Source organism: Ursus maritimus (genome assembly GCF_017311325.1).
Source record: "Ursus maritimus isolate PB19 chromosome X unlocalized genomic scaffold, ASM1731132v1 scaffold_X1, whole genome shotgun sequence".
Lineage (NCBI taxonomy): Eukaryota > Metazoa > Chordata > Mammalia > Carnivora > Ursidae > Ursus > Ursus maritimus.
The window spans coordinates 72,478,496-72,498,398 of record NW_024423319.1 but is presented as its reverse complement, the minus strand read 5'-3'; the positions used below and the strand labels follow the sequence as shown (position 1 = coordinate 72,498,398).

General features: G+C 39.5%; 1 protein-coding gene across 1 annotated transcript in view; it reads right to left on the bottom strand.

The window, feature by feature from the left end:
• The window catches only part of KIF4A (kinesin family member 4A), a 120,173-nt gene that overhangs the window by 28,714 nt on the left and 71,556 nt on the right, over positions 1-19,903 (bottom strand). The window contains exons 17-21 of the mRNA XM_008712263.2: positions 18,969-19,072; positions 17,723-17,867; positions 16,874-16,984; positions 10,978-11,061; positions 10,381-10,494 (exon numbers count right to left, since the gene is read on the bottom strand). Of these exons, the coding sequence (XP_008710485.1) occupies positions 10,381-10,494; positions 10,978-11,061; positions 16,874-16,984; positions 17,723-17,867; positions 18,969-19,072 (558 nt within the window). The remainder of the gene's footprint in view (positions 1-10,380; positions 10,495-10,977; positions 11,062-16,873; positions 16,985-17,722; positions 17,868-18,968; positions 19,073-19,903) is intronic.

Sequence of the window (19,903 nt, the reverse complement as noted above, 5' to 3'; positions counted from 1 at the left end):
CAATGCATTATGCTAAGCGAAGTCATGCTATATGTTTCTTTTTTAAATATGTTTCTATTTATATGACACTGATGCAAAGGGAAAACAATTATGACAGAATACACATCAGCATTTGCTATAGGGTTGTGGGAGGAGTTGACTACAAACAGGTATACAGGAATTTGGGAGGACAATAAAACTATCCTATATCTTGCTTGTGTTGATGGTTATACAACTGTATGTGCTGTCAAAACTCTGAGAACTGTACACTAAAAAAGGCAAATCTTACGGTATGTCAGATATGCCTTAATATAGTTGAAAAAATCAATGTCGTTTGCTATACTAACAGAGTAAAAACAAACCATAAGATCATCTCAATAGGATTCAGAAAAAACTTTTGAAAAACCCCCAACATCCATTCATGATAAAAACTTTCCACAAACTAGGGATACACAGGAACTTCTTCAAACTGATAAAGGACATAAAGTAAAACCTGTAGCAAATATCTTACTTAATGGTGAAGTGTTGAATGCTTTTTCCCTAAGACTGGGAACAAAGCAAGGATGTCTCTTTCACCTACTCAATTAAATATTTTACCGGAGGTCCTAGCAAGTGCAGTAAGACAGATCAAGTTAAAAAAGAGGCATACAGAGCTGATAAGTAAATAAAATTGTCTCTATTTGCAGATAACATGATTGTCTATGTAGCCTCTATAAAAAAGCTGTAAGAGGGGCATCTGGGTGGCTCAGTCGGTTAAGTGTCTGCCTTCAGCTTAGGTCATGATCCCAGGTGGGATCGGGCCCCGCATCGGGTTCCTTGCTTGGTGGGGAGCTTACTTCTCCCACTAACCTCTCCCTCTGCCTGCTGCTCCCCTTGCTTGTGCTCTCTCCCTCTCTCTGTCAAATAAATACATAAAATCTTAAAAATAAAAAAGCTATAAGAACCAATGAATATGTCCAAATAACTGGAAATTGAAATAAAAAAACCATTTCCGATATCATAAAAATATGAAATACTTAGGGATATATTTGACAAAAGATGTGCAACACCTGTATACTGAAAACTAAAACACTACTGAGAGAAATTAAAGATTTAAATAAATGGAGAGATGCATTGTGTTCATGAATCAAAAGACTCAATATTGTTAAGATATAAATTCTCCTCAAGTTTATCTACAGATTCTATGGAATCCTAATGAAACTCCCAGTAGACTTTTTATGGAAATTAACAAGCTGATTCTAAAATTTATATGAAAATGCACAGCACCTAGTTTTCCCAAAACAATTTTGAAAGACAATAACAACTTTGGGGGGCTTATACTACCTGATTTCAGAACTTATTATAAAGCTAGTGTGGGGGAGTTAAGATGGCGGAGGAGTAGGAGACACCGTTTTCAGCCGGTCCTCCGAGTCGAGCTGGATAGGTACCAGACCAGCCTAAACAACCACGGAACCAGCCTGAGACGCAGGAAGACGCATCTGGATCTCTACAAATGAACATCTCCAGCGCAGAGTATTGAGGTACGAAGCGGGGAGCCAAGTGAAAACTGTGCACAGATATCGGAAGATAAACGGAAGGGGGAGGGAGCCGCGCTTCGGGTGCCGGGAAGCGGAGCCACTTGCACGGGAGAGCGGGCGGCTCTGGACGGCACCCGCAAACAGCAGACTGAGACCGTGAGCTGGTGCGCGCCACCAGGCATCTCGCGAACACCGGAATCCCGGTGCGCCACTGGATCCAGACTGAGACCGGGAGATCCGGGAGCGCGGGCGGCGGCTGGCGGCTGGCGGCATTACAAACACAAAGGACAGAGACGCGCCGGCCCTGGAAGTGAGGGCTGGGACGCCGGGTGTGGGGCGCACATCCCGGGACGCTGCAGGGTTGAGCAGCACCAACAGAAACAGAGTTAAAGTGGCCAGAACATTAGTAGAGAACGGGCCGCAATCCTTCTGTTCCGTGACAGAGGCTGAAATTTGGCCGCTGCTGCTCTGACTCTCAGAAGAGGCACAGCAAACCGCCAGGGAAAGCCGCCAGAGAACAAAAGCCTGGAAATACCGGCTCAGAGAGTGCCCATCCCCATCCTCCCTCGCAGGGGACACGGAGACTCTACCCAAACAGGGTTGCCTGAGTATTGGCGCGGCAGGCCCCTCCCCCAGAACACAGAAGGCAGGCTGAAAAATCAAGAAGCCCAAATCCCGGGCGCCTGGGTGGCGCAGTCATTGAGCGCCTGCCTTCGGCTTAGGGCGTGATCCCGGCGTTCCGGAAAGGAGTCCCTCATCGGGCTCCTCCGCTGGGAGCCTGCTTCTTCCTCTCCCACTCCCCTGCTTCTGTTCCCTCTCTCGCTGGTTGGCTGCCACATAAATAAATAAATAAAATCTTTAAAGAAGAAGCCCACATCCCTAAGATCCCTATAAAACAAGGGGCACGGCCTGGGACCCAGTCAATAATTTGGGCTCTGGAAACCCCGCAACCTCTCTTCATCAGAATGACAAGAAGGAGAAGCCCCCCCCAGCAAAGAAAAGACAGTGATTCTGTGGCCTCTGCCACAGAAATAATGGATATGGATGTAACCAAATTATCAGAAATGGAATTCAGAGTAACGATGGTCAAAATGATGAGTAGAATTGAAAAAACTATTAACGAAAAGGTTACTGAGAATATAGAATCCCTAAGGACAGAAATGAGAGCGAATCTGACAGAAATTAAAAATTCTATGAGCCAAATGCAGGCAAAACTAGAGGCTCTGACGGCCAGGGTCGCAGAAGCAGAGGAACGGGTTAGTGAATTGGAGGATGGGTTAATAGAGGAAAAAATGAAAATAGAAGATGGTCTTAAAAAAATCCACGCCCACGAATGTAGGTTACGGGAGATTACTGACTCAATGAAACGATCCAATGTTAGAATCATCGGCATCCCCGAGGGGGTGGAGAAAAACAGAGGTCTAGAAGAGATATTTGAACAAATTGTAGCTGAAAACTTCCCTAATCTAGCAAGGGAAACAAACATTCGTGTCCAAGAGGCAGAGAGGACCCCTCCCAAGCTCAACCACGACAAACCTACGCCACGTCACGTCATAGTGCAATTCGCAAATATTAGATGCAAGGATACAGTATTGAAAGCGGCCAGGGCAAAGAAATTTCTCACGTACCAAGGCAAAAGCATCAGAATTACGTCAGACCTGTCTACACAGACCTGGAATGAGAGAAAGGGTTGGGGGAGCATATTTAAAGCTCTTTCAGAGAAAAACATGCAGCCAAGGATCCTTTATCCAGCAAGGCTGTCATTCAGAATTGATGGAGAAATAAAGACATTTCAGAATCGCCAGTCACTAACCAATTTTGTAACCACGAAACCAGCCCTACAGGAGATATTACGGGGGGTTCTATAAAAGTAAAAAGGCCCCAAGAGTGATACAGAACAGAAAGTCACAGCCAATACAAACAAAGACTTTACTGGCAACATGGCAACATTAAAATCATATCTCTCAGTAATCAGTCTTAATGTAAATGGTTTGAACCATCCCATAAAACGCCACAGGGTTGCAGATTGGATAAAAAGAAATGACCCATCCATTTGCTGTCTACAAGAGACTCATTTCGAACCCAAAGATGCATTCAGACTGAGAGTAAGGGGATGGAGTACCATCTTTCACGCAAATGGACCTCAAAAGAAAGCTGGGGTAGCAATTCTCATATCAGATAAATTGGATTTTAAACTACAGACTATAGTTAGAGATGCAGAAGGGCACTATATTATTCTTAAGGGAAGTATTCAACAAGTGGATATGACAATTATAAATATATATGCCCCCAACAGGGGAGCAGCAAGATACACAAGCCAACTCTTAACCAGAATAAAGAGACATATAAATAAAAATACATTAATAGTAGGGGACCTCAACACTCCACTCTCAGAAATAGACAGAACACCCTGGCAAAAACTAAGCAAAGAATCAAAGGCTTTGAATGCCATACTCGACGAGTTGGACCTCATAGATATATATAGAACACTACACCCCAGAACCAAAGAATACTCATTCTATTCTAATGCCCATGGAACATTCTCAAGAATAGACCATGTTCTGGGACACAAAACAGGTCTCAACCGATACCAAAAGATTGAAATTATCCCCTGCATATTCTCAGACCACAACGCTCTGAAATTGGAACTCAACCACAAGGAAAAATTTGGAAGAAACTCAAACACTTGGAGACTAAGAACCATCCTGCTCAGGAATGACTCGATAAACCAGGAAATCAAAAATCAAATTAAACAATTTATGGAGACCAATGAGAATGAAAATACAACAGTCCAAAACCTATGGGATACTGCAAAGGCAGTCCTAAGGGGGAAATACATAGCCATCCAAGCCTCACTCAAAAGAATAGAAAAATCTAAAATGCAGTTTTTATATTCTCACCTCAAGAAGCTGGAACAGCAACAGAGGGACAGGCCTAATCCACGCACGAGGAAGCAGTTGACCAAAATTAGAGCTGAAATCAATCAAGCAGAAACCAGAAGTACAGTAGAGCAGATCAACAGGACTAGAAGCTGGTTCTTTGAGAGAATCAATAAAATTGACAGACCACTGGCAAGACTTATCCAAAAGAAAAGAGAAAGGACCCAGATTATTAAAATTATGAATGAAAAAGGAGAGGTCACGACGAACACCATTGAAATTGGAAGGATTATTAGAAATTTTTATCAACAGCTATATGCCAATAAACTAAGCAATCTGGAAGAGATGGAATCCTTCCTGGAAACCTATAAACTACCAAGATTGAAACCGGAAGAAATTGATTCCTTAAACAGGCCAATTAATTATGAAGAAATTGAGTCAGTGATAAACAACCTTCCAAATAACAAAACTCCAGGCCCGGACGGTTTTCCTGGGGAATTCTACCAAACATTCAAAGAAGAAATAATACCTATTCTCCTAAAGCTATTTCAAAAAATAGAAACAGAAGGAAAGCTACCAAACTCATTCTATGAGGCCAATATTACCTTGATCCCCAAACCAGGCAAAGACCCCCTCAAAAAGGAGAATTACAGACCGATTTCCCTAATGAATATGGACGCCAAAATCCTCAACAAGATACTTGCTAATAGAATCCAACAGTACATTAAAAGGATTATCCATCACGATCAAGTGGGATTCATACCTGGGATGCAAGCGTGGTTCAATATTCGCAAATCAATCAGCGTGATACATCATATCAACAAGAAAAGACTCAGGAACCATATGATCCTCTCAATCGATGCCGAAAAAGCATTTGACAAAATACAGCATCCTTTCCTGATTAAAACCCTTCAGAGTGTAGGAATAGAAGGTACATTTCTCAATCTCATAAAAGCCATCTATGAAAAGCCTACTGCAAATATTATTCTCAATGGGGAAAAGCTGGAAGCCTTTCCCTTAAGATCAGGAACACGACAAGGATGCCCACTCTCGCCACTATTATTCAACATAGTACTAGAAGTCCTTGCAACAGCAATCAGACGACAAAAAGGGATCAAAGGTATTCAAATTGGCAAAGAAGAAGTCAAAATGTCTCTCTTTGCAGATGACATGATACTCTATATGGAAAACCCAAAAGAAGCCACTCCCAAACTATTAGAAGTTATAGAGCAATTCAGTAACGTGGCAGGATACAAAATAAATGCTCAGAAATCAGTTGCATTTCTATACACGAATAACGAGACCGAAGAAAGAGAAATTAGGGAATCCATCCCATTTACAATAGCACCAAAAACCATACGTTACCTTGGAATTAACTTAACCAGAGACGTAAAGGACCTATATTCTAGAAACTATAAATCACTCTTGAAAGACATTGAGGAAGACATAAAAAGATGGAAAGATATTCCATGCTCATGAATCGGAAGAATTAACATAGTTAAAATGTCCATGCTACCCAGAGCAATCTACACTTTCAATGCTATCCCGATCAAAATACCAAGGACATTTTTCAAAGAACTGGAACAAACAGTCCTTAAATTTGTATGGAAACAGAAAAGGCCCCGAATCTCCAAGGAACTGTTGAAAAGGAAAAACAAAGCTGGGGGCATCACAATGCCGGATTTCGAGCTGTACTACAAAGCTGTGATCACAAAGACAGCATGGTACTGGCACAAAAACAGACACATAGACCAATGGAACAGAATAGAGAGCCCAGAAATGGACCCTCGGCTCTTTGGGCAACTAATATTTGATAAAGCAGGAAAAAACATCCGGTGGGAAAAAGACAGTCTCTTCAATAAATGGTGCTGGGAAAATTGGACAGCTACATGCAAGAGAATGAAACTTGACCACTATCTCACACCATACACAAAAATAAACTCCAAATGGATGAAAGACCTCGATGTGAGACAGGAATCCATCAAAATTCTAGAGGAGAACATAGGCAGCAACCTCTACGACATCGGCCAAAGCAACCTTTTTCATGACACATCCCCAAAGGCAAGAGAAACAAAAGATAAAATGAATTTATGGGACTTCATCAAGATTAAAAGTTTCTGCACAGCCAAGGAAACAGTCAGAAAAACTAAGAGGCAGCCCACGGAATGGGAGAATATATTTGCAAATGACACTACAGATAAAGGACTGGTATCCAAGATCTACAAAGAACTTCTCAAACTCAATACACGAGAAACAAATAAACAAATCAAAAAATGGGCAGAAGATATGAACAGACACTTTTCCAATGAAGACATACAAATGGCTAACAGACACATGAAAAAATGTTCAAAATCATTAGCCATCAAGGAAATTCAAATCAAAACCACACTGAGATACCACCTTACGCCAGTTAGAATGGCAAAAATAGACAAGGCAAGAAACAACAATTGTTGGAGAGGATGTGGAGAAAGGGGATCCCTCCTACATTGTTGGTGGGAATGCAAGTTGGTACAGCCACTCTGGAAAACAGTGTGGAGGTCCCTTAAAAAGTTAAAAATTGAGCTACCCTATGATCCAGCCATTGCACTACTGGGTATTTACCCCAAAGATACAGACGTAGCGAAGAGAAGGGCCATATGCACCCCAATGTTCATAGCAGCAATGTCCACAATAGCTAAATCGTGGAAGGAGCCGAGATGCCCTTCAACAGATGACTTCATTAAGAATATGTGGTCCATATATACAATGGAATATTACTCAGCTATCAGAAAGAACGAGTTCTCAACATTTGCTACAACATGGACAGCACTGGAGGAGATAATGCTAAGTGAAATAAGTCAAGCAGAGAAAGACAACTATCATATGATTTCTCTCCTCTATGGAACATAAGAACTAGGTTGATCGGTAGGGGAAGAAAGGGATAAAGAAAGGGGGGGTAATCAGAAGGGGGAATGAAACATGAGAGACTATGGACTATGAGAAACAAACTGAGGACTTCAGAGGGGGAGGGGGTTGGGGGAATGGGATAGACCGGTGATGGGTAGTAAGGAGGGCACGTATTGCATGGTGCACTGGGTGTTATACACAACTAATGAATCATCGAGCCTTACATCGGAAACCGGGGATGTACTGTATGGTGACTAACATAATATAATAAAAAAATCATTAAAAAAAAAAAAAATAAAGCTAGTGTGATCAAATGTGTTGGTATTGGCATAAAGATAGACATGTAGATCAATGGAGTAGAATCCAGAAATTGACTATGGACAATTGATTTTGACAGAGGTGTTAAATCAAAATGAATCACAGACTTAAATGTAAAGCTTAAAACTGCATAAGACAAAAAGCTTTTGCACAGCAAAGGAAACAGTCAACAAAACTAAGAGGCAAGCCATGGAATGTGAGAAGATATTTGCAAATGACATTACAGATAAAGGGCTGGTATCCAAGATCTATGAAGAATTTCTCAAACTCAACACCCCTCTCAAAAAAAATAATCCAGTCAGTAAATGGGCAGAAGACATGAATAGACACTTGTCTAAAGAAGACATACAAATGGTTAACAGACACATGAAAAAATGTTCAATATCACTAGCCATCAGGGAAATACAAATCAAAACCACAATGAGATACCACCTTACACCAGTTAGACTGGCAAAAAATAACAAGACAGGAAACAACAAGTGTTGGCGAGGATGGGGAGAAAGAGGAACCCTCTTACACTGTTGGTGGGAATGCAAGCTGGTACAGCCACTCTAGAAAACAGTATGGAGATTCCTCAAGACGTTAAAAATAGAGCTACCCTATGACCCAGCAATTGCACTACTAGGTATTTACCCCGAAGATACAGACATAGGGAAAAGAAGGGGCACCTGCACCCCAATGTTCACAGCAGTAATGTCCACAATAGCCAAACTGTTGAAGGAGTCGAGATGCCATTCAACAGAGAATGGATAAAGAAGATGTGGTTCATATATACAATGGAATATTACTCAGCCATCAGAAAGGATAAATACCCACCATTTGCATTGACATGGATGGAACTGGAGGGGATTATGCTCAGTGAAATAAGTCAAGCAGAGAAAGAAAATTATCATATGGTTTCACTCATACGTGGAACATAAGCAATAGCGCGGATGATCACAGGGGAAGGGAGGGAAAACTGAATGGGAAGAAATCAGAGAGGGAGACAAACCATGACAGACTCCGGACTCTGGGAACAAAACTGAAGGTTACAGAAGGGAGGGGATGGGGGGATGGGGTAGCCGGGTGATGGGTATTAAGGAGGGCACGTGTGGTGATGAGCACTGGGTGTTATACACAACTAATGAATCATTGAACAGTACATCAAAAACCAATGATGTCCTATATGTTGGCTAATTGAACATAATAAAAAAATTAAATAAATAAAATAAAATAAAATAAAATTAAATTAAATTCAGACTTAAAAAAAATCTTAGAAGAAAATTTAGAGGGAAATCTCAGTGACCGTGGGTTTGGCAAAGATTTCTTAAACAGGGTATAAAACCCATTAAGCATAAAAGAAAAAAATGTCAATAAATTGGATGGCATCAATATTAAAAAGCCTTGCTCTTCAAAAGACACTTAAAAAGGGGAAAGGCAAACCACAGCCCAGGAGAAATTTATAAAACATAAAAGTCCTTTGTTGGAAATATCTAGAATATATAAAGAATTCTAACTGAAAAGTAATAAAAAAAGACAACCCAATTAAAAAATGGGGAAGGGGGGCGCCTGGGTGGCTTAATCGGTTAAGCATCTGCCTTCGGCTCAGGTGGTGATCTCGGGATCCTGGGATGGAGCCCTGCATTGGGCTCCCTGCTGAGCAGGGAGCCTGCTTCTCCCTCTCACTCTGCCTCTCCCCTCCGTTTGTTCTCTCTCTCTCTCAAATAATAAATAAATAAAATCTTTAAAAAAATGGGGAAGATTTGAACAGATATTTCACAAAACATACATTTGGCAAGTAAGCACATGAAAAGATGCTCAACATCATTAGTCATAATAAGGGAAACGAAAACTAAAATCAAAATGAGGTACCACTACCCACTCACTAGAATACCTAAGATTTAAAAGACTGACGATACTCAGGATTCATAAGACTGTACAGCAACAAGAACACTCATAAATTGCTAGTAGGAAGGTACAACCACCTTGGAAAACAATTTGGCAGTCGCTTAAAAGTTAAAACATACACCTACCATACGAGAGAGCCAGCCAGTCCACTCCTAGGTTATCTACCCAAAAGAGATAAGAACATATATCCACACAAAAACTTGTATACAGATGTTCAGTACAACATCTCTAATAACTAAAAACTGGAAACACCACAAAATGTCCATCAGCAGGTGAATGGATAAACAAATTGTGGGATAGCCACACAACAGGATGCCATTCAGCAATAAAAAGGAAAGAAGTATCCCTGTGGTTACAGGGATGAATCTTGATATAATTATGCTGAATGCAAGTCAGAAAAAGAAAACATACTGCATGATTCAATTTTTATACAATTCTAGAAAAAAAACGAATCTATAGTGACGGAAAGCAGATTAATGGTTGCCTGGAGATGGGGAAGGAGAGGGATGGACTGGGGAGGGGAGAAAGGGATTACCAAGGGTTACAAAGTAAGTTTTGGTCGTGAAGGACATTGACGCTGTCTTGATTGTGGTGGTGATTTCATGCGTGCATCTGTGTCAAAGCTTATTAAATCGTACACTTTAAATACGTACAGTTTATTGTAGGTCAATTGCACCTTAGTAAAACTGTTAAAAAATTAACTGAACCTCAGTAGAGGCAGGGAGGGAAAGGGTTCTCTGCTCTTGGTCTTTAACATTTGTTCAAAGATATTCAAAGGTATCATTAGGAAATTAGGCTTTTGGGTAGAACTTCGGATTTTGAAGTGTTTAATTCTAAACCAAAAGAAAGCGATTTTCCATGTGTTCCCTACCCCCAGCAGAGATGAGAGAAATGGCAGCGCAAGCTGTCCATACCTTCACTCGAGCTGCAGTGCCTTCCATTCCACGGTTCTGAGTCTCTTTCCGCTTATCTGCGACCTCCTGTTGTTTCTGGAGAGCATCCTTGAGACGCTTGTTGGCAGCTGCTGCCTAAATAAAAGTGGCTCACGGTAATGTTGAATTGAAGGGTGAAAAAATTTTTTAATTTCCATTTTTCTTTACTAAGAAAGAAAAATGAAAAAATTCTATGGGTTTGAGTTTGTATAGGAATAAAGTTTTAAGTCTCCGTACCCGTAGTACTGGCGAACAGCTACTGCTTTAGAGCCTAGGAGAGGTACACATTTCAAAGTACTGGGGACTGAAAGTGTCTGCCAATGTCATTTCTCAATATTACTCTGTATTTTTTTTTGGAAAGAAGCAAGCCCAGTTAGAAGAAAAAATCCTTATTTGAATAGTACCATTTTCTTCAGATTTTTTCTGTTCACAGTTCATGACATATAAACAGGGATTAAGACTTAGGAATTGCTGGTCAAGATTGTTATCACTGGTTTCTCAGGACACTGGCTCATTTAAGGGATACTACTTTGTCAGCACCTAAGCCTGAAGGTGACCTAGTAGATTGGATTTTCTTACCTCCTCAGTTTTACGTCTGAGCACATTAGACTGTTTCTGGAAGTTTCTTTCAAGTTTGAGCAGTTCATATTGCCTCTTGCGGTCCTGAGAAGAAAAAAGTCTGACTTTTAATTGCAATTCAGCTAGCTAACATAAAACCTTATAACATAATTAGAGTCTTTCAATGTAACAGTCATTATGGAAAACATTATGGAGGTTCCTCAAAAAATAAAAATAGAACTATCATACAGTCTAGCAATCCCACTACTGGGTATATATTCAAAGGAATTGAAATATGAAATCAGTATCTTGAAGAGGTATCTGCATTCTCATATTCATTGCATTATTCATAGTAACCAAGATATGGCAACACATTGTCGACAGATGAATGGATAAAGAAAATGTGGTATATGTATACAATGGAATATTATTCAATAAGGGAATCCTGCCATTTGCAACAACATGGATGAACCTAAAGGTCATTATGGTAACTGAAATAAACCAAACTAAGAAAGACAAATACTGTATGATCTCACTTATATGTGGCATCTAAAAAAAGGCAATCTCATAGAATCAGAGAGTAATGGTGGTTACCAGGAACTGGGGGTGGGGAAAAACAAGGAAAAGTTCGTCAAAGGGTGCAAACTTTCAGTTATAAAATGAGTAAGTTCTGGGGATCTATATATAATAGTGACTATAGTTAGTAATACTGTATTGTGTACTTGAAATCTGCTAAGGAGTAGATCTTAAGTGTTCTCACCACACTGAAAAAAACAGGTAACTATGTGAGGTGTTGGATGTATTGCTGACAGGAAATGTGATGTCTCCAAACTTATTCTTCTCTTTCAAGATTGTTATGACTATTCTGGCTCACTTCCATTTCCATATGAATTTTAGGATCAGCATGTGAATTTCTGCAAATAATCCAGTTGGAATGTTGACTGAGATTGTACTAAATCTGTAGATCTGGGGAGTATTCCATCTTAAGAATATTGTCTTCCCAGTCATGAACATGGGCTATCTTTCCATTTATTTATTTAATTAATTCAGTGATGTTTTATGGAGTTTAGTATTTAAGTTTTACATTTATTAAATTTATCCCTAAGCATTTTATTCTTATTGATGCTATTATAAATGGAATTGTTTTCATTTTCAAATTCATTTCTAGTGTATAGAAATACAACTGACTTTGGTACATTGAACTTATATTCTCCAACCTTGCTGAACTCATGTATTAGCTTTCCTAGTTTTTTAGTAGATTCTCTAGCATTTTTATACATACACAATCATGTTACCTGCTAACAGAGAGCTTTGCTTCTTCCTTTCCAATCTGGATGCCTTTTATATATTTTTCTTGCCTAAGTGCCCTGGCTAGAACCTTCAGAACAATGTGGAATAAAAGTGACAAGAGCGGATATTCTTGTCTTGTTCCTGATCTTAGGGGGAAAGTATTCTTTGTTTCCTTATCATGATGTCAGCTGCGGGTTTTTTCATAAATGCCCTTTAACAGGTTGAGGAAGTTCCCTTTTACTCCTAGTTTCCTGAGTGTTTTTATTATGAAAGGGTGATGGATTTTGTCAAATGTGTTTTCTGTCTGCTGAGATAATCATGTGGTTCTTGTCCTTTATTCTACTGATATGTTGTAATATATCAATTGATTTTCAGATGTTAAGGAAGGCTTACATTTTTTTCAGATGAACCCTACTTGGTCATGGTGCATCATTCTTTTTATATGTTGCTGGATTCAATTTGTTAGTATTATGTTGAAGACTTTCACATCTATATTCATAAGAGATATTGATCTATAGTTTTCTTGGGATGTCTTTTGTTTTGGTATCCAGGAAATACTGGCCTCATAGAATGAGCTGGGAAATGTTTCCCCTGGTTGTTTTTTGGAATAGTTTCTGAAAATTTGGTATTATTTCTTCTTTAAATGTCTGATAGAACTCACCAGTGAAGCCATCTGGGTCAGGGCTTTCCTTTCTGGTTAAGTCATTCATTCATTCATCCATTCATTCAAGAGGATGAGTGTACACACAAGTGCAGGGGGAGGGGTAGAGGGGTAGAGGGAGAGAGAATCCTCATGCAGACTCCCTGCTGAGTGCAGAACCCAACTTGGGGCTTGATCCCAGGACCCTGAGATCATGACCTGAGCCGAAATCAGGAGTCGGACACTTAACCAACTAAGCCACCCAGGTGCCCCCTTTCTGGGATGTTTTAAACTAGTAAATTAATCTCTTGTGATGGGTCTGTAAAGATTTTCTATTTCTTCTTGAGTTAGTTTCAGCAAATTTTTATCTTTCCCATTTCATTTAGGCTATCTAATTTGTTGGCATACAGTTGTTCATAGTATTCCCTTACAGTCCTCTTATTCTGAAAACCAGCAGTGATATCCCCTCTTTATTCCTAATTTTAGTAATGAATCTTCTCTCTTTTTTTTCTTTTTAAGCCTACCTAAAGATTTGTCAGTATTTGTCGATCATTTCCAATTTTTGGTTTCACTGATTTTCTCTATTATTTTTTCCATTCTTTATTTCATTAATTCCCACTCTAACCTTTAACATTTCTGTCCATCTGTTAGCTTTGGGTTTAGTTTGCTTGTTTTTTTCAGTGTCTTAAAGTGGAAGTCTAGGTTATTGATTTGAGATCTTTATTCATTTTTAATACAGGCATTAACAACTTCAAATTTCTCTCTAAACACTGCTTTAGCCGCATTTCATAAATTTTGGTATGCCTTTGTTTTTATTCATCAAAAAATTTCCATGTGATTTCTTCTTTGACCTCTTATTTAATGAGGATTGTGTTGTTTAATTTCCTCATATTAGTGAATTCCCCAAATTCCTTTCTATTATTGATTTCTTATTTCATTCCATTGTGGTTGGAAAATATACTTTATATTATTTCATTCCTTTTAAGCTTATTTTTTTTCCTTTTAAACTTACTGAGGCATGTTTTATGGCCTAACATGTGGTCTATCCTGGAGAATGTTCTACATGTACTTGAGAAGACTGTATACCCTGGGGTCATGACCTGAGCTGAAGGCAGACGCTTAACTGACTAAGCCACCCAGGCACCCCTTGAGTTATTTTCTTAATGATTGCTCTAGTACTTATAATAAAATCTTATCAGAATCAACTTCAGATTTATATTAACTTAATTCCAGTGAGATATAGAAACATTCTTATGCAGCTCTGTTCTCTTCCCTTTTTGTGCTATTATTGTTATGTAAATTGTACCTATATGTAAGCATGTAATTATTATTACTATTACTTTCTATAATTTGTCCTTTAAATAAGCTGAGATGAAAGAAGAGCAAATATATATTTATAGAATTTGTTCTTATTTACCATTTCTGGTTCTCCTCATTTCTTCCTGTAGATTCATGTTACCACCTGATGCCATTTCTTTACTTCAATACAACTTTGCTCCCAGCCACCTCCTTTGTCAAATATATTACATTTATACATGTTATAGGCCCATCAATACAATTATATAAACATTATTTTTATATAATTGCTTTTTAAATCAGTTAAGAGAAGGGAGAAGAAACACACAACAATACTCTCTTTTAGAATTACCTACATAATACCTTTACTGGCACTCTTTGTGTTTTGTGTCTGTGTGTGTGTGTCTCTGTGTGTGTGTGTGTGTGTGTATGTAGATTCAAATTACTGTCTGGTATCACTTGCTTTCAGTCTAATGTTATTATTTCTTGTAAGGTAGGTCTGCTAAAAACAAGATCACTTAGCTTTTGCTTATCTGGAAATGTCTTTATTTTTTTAAAGATTTTATTTATCTGAGAGAAAGAGAGAGAGAGAGCGAGCACACAAGCAGGTAGAGGGGCAGAGGGAGAGGGAGAAGCAGACTCCCCACTGAGCAGGGAGCCTGACGCCGGGCTCGATCCCAGGACCCCGGGATCATGACCTGAACCGAAGGCAGATGTTTAACTGACGGAGCCACCCAGGTACCCCTTGTCTTCATTTTTGAAAGAAAACTTTGTTGTCTATAAAATTCTTGGTCGATAGTATTTTATTTCAGCACTTTGAATGTGTTGTCGCACTGTCTTCTGGCCTCCATTGCTTTTGATGAGAATTCTGCTGTTAATTTTATTGGGGTTTGCTTGTATGTGATGAGTCATTTTATCTCGCTGCTTTCAAGTTTTTTTGTCCTTGTCTTTCAACATTTTGACATAATGTGTCTTGGTGTGGATCCCTTTGCAATTATTTTGAAGTTCATTGAGCTTCCTGGATGTGTAGATTTTTTTGCAGCAAATTTAGAAAATTTTCGGCCATTTTATCTTTGAATATTTTTTACTGTTGTTTCACTTACTGCTCTTGTGGAGCTACCAGTCTCTTAATTGCTCACCCCCAAAATTTCCATTATTTTTGACAGCTCCTTTAGGTTTTAACTTCCCTAAACTCTGTCCCCAAATAAAGAGAGCCCCTTAGGGAGGGCTGCATTCCTATGGCTGTCCCAATGGCCTGCCTCTCCCCCTGGGCAGAACGTCTGTATCACTGCTCAGGATTGGGGAGTGGGGATAGTAGCCCACTTCCCTGAGTGACTTCTCTGTTCTAAGAGTAGGGTGCTGGGCAGGGGCAGTACACTCTATTTCTCTTGGCTTGCCTCTCCTGACATGGAACCTACATCCAATGGCTAGACAGGTTGGGGTAATCAGGCTCTAGTATCCCTGGCCTTCTGTAGCAGAAGTAGAGCTTCCACCCTACACATAGGGGCTAGGTAGAAGAAAGGATCCCCAAACCATCTTGGTTGCTCTTGCCTGAAATAGAACTTCAGCAACATGGAGCTGTACGGGATGAAATGGAAGAAACCACAGCCCCAGACTGGAAGTTGAGGAGTGAGGGGAGTGAGCTCATTGTGGCTCAAGTGCCACAGACTCTTGCTTCTTGATCAGGTTTAGGAGATTTCCTCGAATACAGTTTCTTTGCTATATGCCCTTCAGGACATATAGAGAGTTTTCATGGCTGTTTTTATAAATTTCACTAGTTACGCCTCTTTTGCCGAGAAGTGTTCACAAAGCTCTCTTGCCACCATTTGAAAAGTACTTCTCCTTATTTCTTGACCCAATGTATCCCATTCTGGCCAACTCTAAAAACGTCCTCATATCAATGTCTTTTCCAAGAATACTGTTACTACTCTAATTCAGGCCCTTACTATCTTTCTGGATGATGTAATATGTTCTTACCTTGTGTTCTGGCCTCCAGTTTCTCAATACTTCCGTTTGTTAAACACGTGACTCTCAGATGTATCTTTCTGAAGCAGTACTTGGCTGATATCACTGTTTCTCAAAAACTTAAAGATCTTTACACTGCTAACAAAGTAAAGTTCACACTTCTTAGATCTTTAGCAGTCCAGCTTCATTTTGTCTTTCCGATGGAATCTTCTACCACCTTTTATCCCACCAGGACCATTCATCATTCCTTGAATATGCTTACAAAGTTGTCATCTCTGTCTTTGATCCTGCTGTTTCATCTATCTGGAATGCCTGCACTTGTCTCTATCAAAATCCTCCCTATTATTCAAGGCCTGTTCAGCTGTCATGTTTTCACTCTAACTGGAAATATGCTTTCCTTTCTTAATTACCTTGATGTTCTAGGCCATTTGTAAAGCACAGATCTCTTTATTCCTTCAATTAGGGGAAACCATGCTTATGTGTCACCTTCCGCTTTAGATTAAGACATTCTGCAAGGGCAGAGCTCACATACTACTCATCTTTCTATTTTCCATGGTATCTAGTGGGTGGTACCTTGCACATGGTAGACGTTTAAGAAATACCTGTTAAATTCATGACATGTGTCACATTTTCGGAGATAACCAGTTGTTTGAAGAAAAGTTTTCATGTTAGTCAGCCCAGGGAAGGGTTTATTAGGTAGGCCTTTGAAAAGTTGTAGTTACTTACTCGTTCTTTTAACTGGATTACTTCTTTGTCTTTTTGTTGTTTCCACTGTCTAAACTTCTCAGCATCCTCTTTCATCTGACGCATCAATTGTACCCGCTGGCTTTTCATCACCTGTAAAAACAAAACCCAGTACAAGTATTAGTCATCTGCACTTATTCTAGGCTGATGTGCAGATGGATAGACTAACTATTAAGAAGAGAGAAAACCCAGAGCTAAGCTGAGAAGGCTGCCAACAGATTTTCTGATTAGGCTTGCAATACCCCTTGCTATGCTTGCACAGGATTTCCAAGTATAGACTACACAAATGAACATGCTGAAGAAACTTAAAAAAAAATGTACCGACAGCTAAATCCAGCCCTAAATTCTTTGTATATAAATGAAATTTCAAGGAAATATCTACTAAGCCTCAAGGACAAATCCACCTAGCAACCAGTGTATTCTAAAGGTTTCAGCATAAGCAGCCTGTGACTCCACTTCGCAGATGTCAGAAGTCGAACATTCAGTAACTGAAACTATTTTCCAGGTGTCGTCACTTTGCAACTACTTTATAAAATTATTCTACAGAATCATGGAAGGTGGTCAGGAAATCACCACAAAATATCAAGGTATCTTTCTCCTTTGGTTTCTGAGATTCTAACATTAAGCTCTGAATGTTTAAGCAGGGTTTTGTTATTCAGATTCTAGATGACCACCGGGACAATGTCCTGTAAAAGGGACATGTGTGGAGCCACACATTTGAAATGATGGCCCTGCCTGCTACCTCCTCACCTGACAACTCCTCTGTAGTATAATTCTAAATGGAACACCTATGTTTGTAATGAAATAAACCCAAGGATGAGGGTTTATTACCCGTATCTCCTGGTTCAATTTGGAAACGGTATGCTCTGTGGATTCTTTCAGCTTCAGAAGTTTGGACTGTTCATTCAGTTTCTTCTTCAGATCAGCCATTTGACCCTCTAGCTCCTGGAGACGTTTACGGCGGCGCTCACTCAACCTAAGAACAGATGCTATAGGAATGAACACTAGCAGCAGCAAAGCCTGACTTCCAAAGACATAGTATTCAACTCCCAGGTTCAATGTCCTGATACATATACAAAAGAGGTGATCAGTCACATAGCCATCTTTAAATAATGAATAACCACCCAAACAACCAAAACTGTCTCAATAATGGGAGCTCAATACAAAGAGTATAATAAATTTTTTTAGTATATAACAATGCAATGGACTCAATATATTACTCCCCACCACTATGTTAAAAGGATGGTTCTTTGAGGATATTTCACTTCAGTTTAGCTGTAAAGGAACAATACTAATGATTATGACACTAGTCTGAGATAGAAAGCAAACATTCAGCATAACGTTTAAGAACATGAACTTTAGACTCAACAGAGATATAATAGAGTCACTGAGTAAAAAGAAGGTAGAATAGCCAATAAGGAAGAGTTCTGAGGAAGAGTAGGATATTCTGGTTATCTGTCTTGCTTTTATTCTTTTTATTTTTTTTAAGTAGGCTCCGTGCCCAGCGTGGGGCCAAAAATGGGGCTTGAACTCATGACCCCGGGATCAAGACCTGAGCTGAGATCAAGAGTCTCACGGTTAACTGACTGAGCCACCCCAGGCACCCCTGTCTTGATTTTATTCTTAACTAAGGGATGGCTAGATTGGTTTTTCATTTACTAGCCTGGATATTAATTCTATTGACAAGCTAATTTGCCATCAGTGCAGGGGCAAAGAAACTGTAGCTGTCTGGCAGGTCTGATAACCTTTCAAAATCCAGCTCGAATGCTACCTTCTCATAAAGCCTTTCCTGATCATGCCGGGCTAAACTGATATCTCCTGACTCTGAACTCTTACAGCAATTACTGCCTAGGAAATGTATCTGGCTACTAATCACATGCTGTTACCGCATTCTTTTACTGTCATCATGAGGTACTGGTTAAAATCTCAATTAACGTTTCTTTTGTTTAGATCTCCTCTCCACAAATAGGTATAAATCCTGTGGGAGCAGGAAATGGCCCTTCTACTTCTCTATTTCCTTTATAACTCCTCACACATAGTAGGGACTTGAAATAATACTTATTGGATGTATTCTCACTTGGCTTGGTTGACATCCTTCTTTGTTGTCTGAAGTTCAAGAACCAATTCTTCTTTTTCCTTTTGCAGATTGATGACTTCCAATTCTAGATTTTTTATGTTATCCTAGAAATGTTATAGGTCAGAGAGAAAGCATTAAAAGGCACGGGAAGAAAATCACTTAAAATAAGGAAAATCACTTCAACATTCCACCTCTTAAGGAACTATGTATTCAATTTTACTACTTCAATAGCACACTAAAAACATCTGTACTTGATTTAAGGAGATTAAAGTTATGTAGTGGGAAAAGTATAAACTTGGAATCCAAAAGCCTGGGTTTGAACCTTGAATCCAGCACTTAATATCTAAATACCTTAAGGGAAGTCATTTCATCTCTTTTTAGCCTCAGTTTCTATACAGAAAAGAGTTAATATAGCAGGCCTGAAACTGCTGTTCTTAAAAAGGGCTGCTTGTAAGATTGGCCCTCCGCTCAGGTGTGCAAACTTGGGTTTTGGTAGGGTTTCCTTCCTTTTGATAAGACTGACTCATTATGCCAAGAAACAGACTCTTAACCATAGAGAACAAACTGATGGCTACCAGAGGGGAGGTGGGTGGGGAGATGGGTAAAATGGGTGATGGGGACTAAGGAGGGTACTTGCTGTGATGAGCACTGGGTGATGTATGGAACTGTTGAATCACTATATTGTACACCTGAAACTAATATTATACTGTATGTTAACTAACTGGAATTAAAACAAAACCTTAAAAAAAATCCCTGGACTCCCAGACTCCAGGGAGCTTCCCTGATAGACAACATTTCACACATGTTGTCACAACCCATTGCTAGAGGAATTAAATACATATCGTGTTACTCCACTGGGAGAAGACTCTTATAAGCTTGCATCTGGTTTCCTTCAGACTTTGCGCCATGTGCCTTTTCCCTTTGCTGATTCTGTT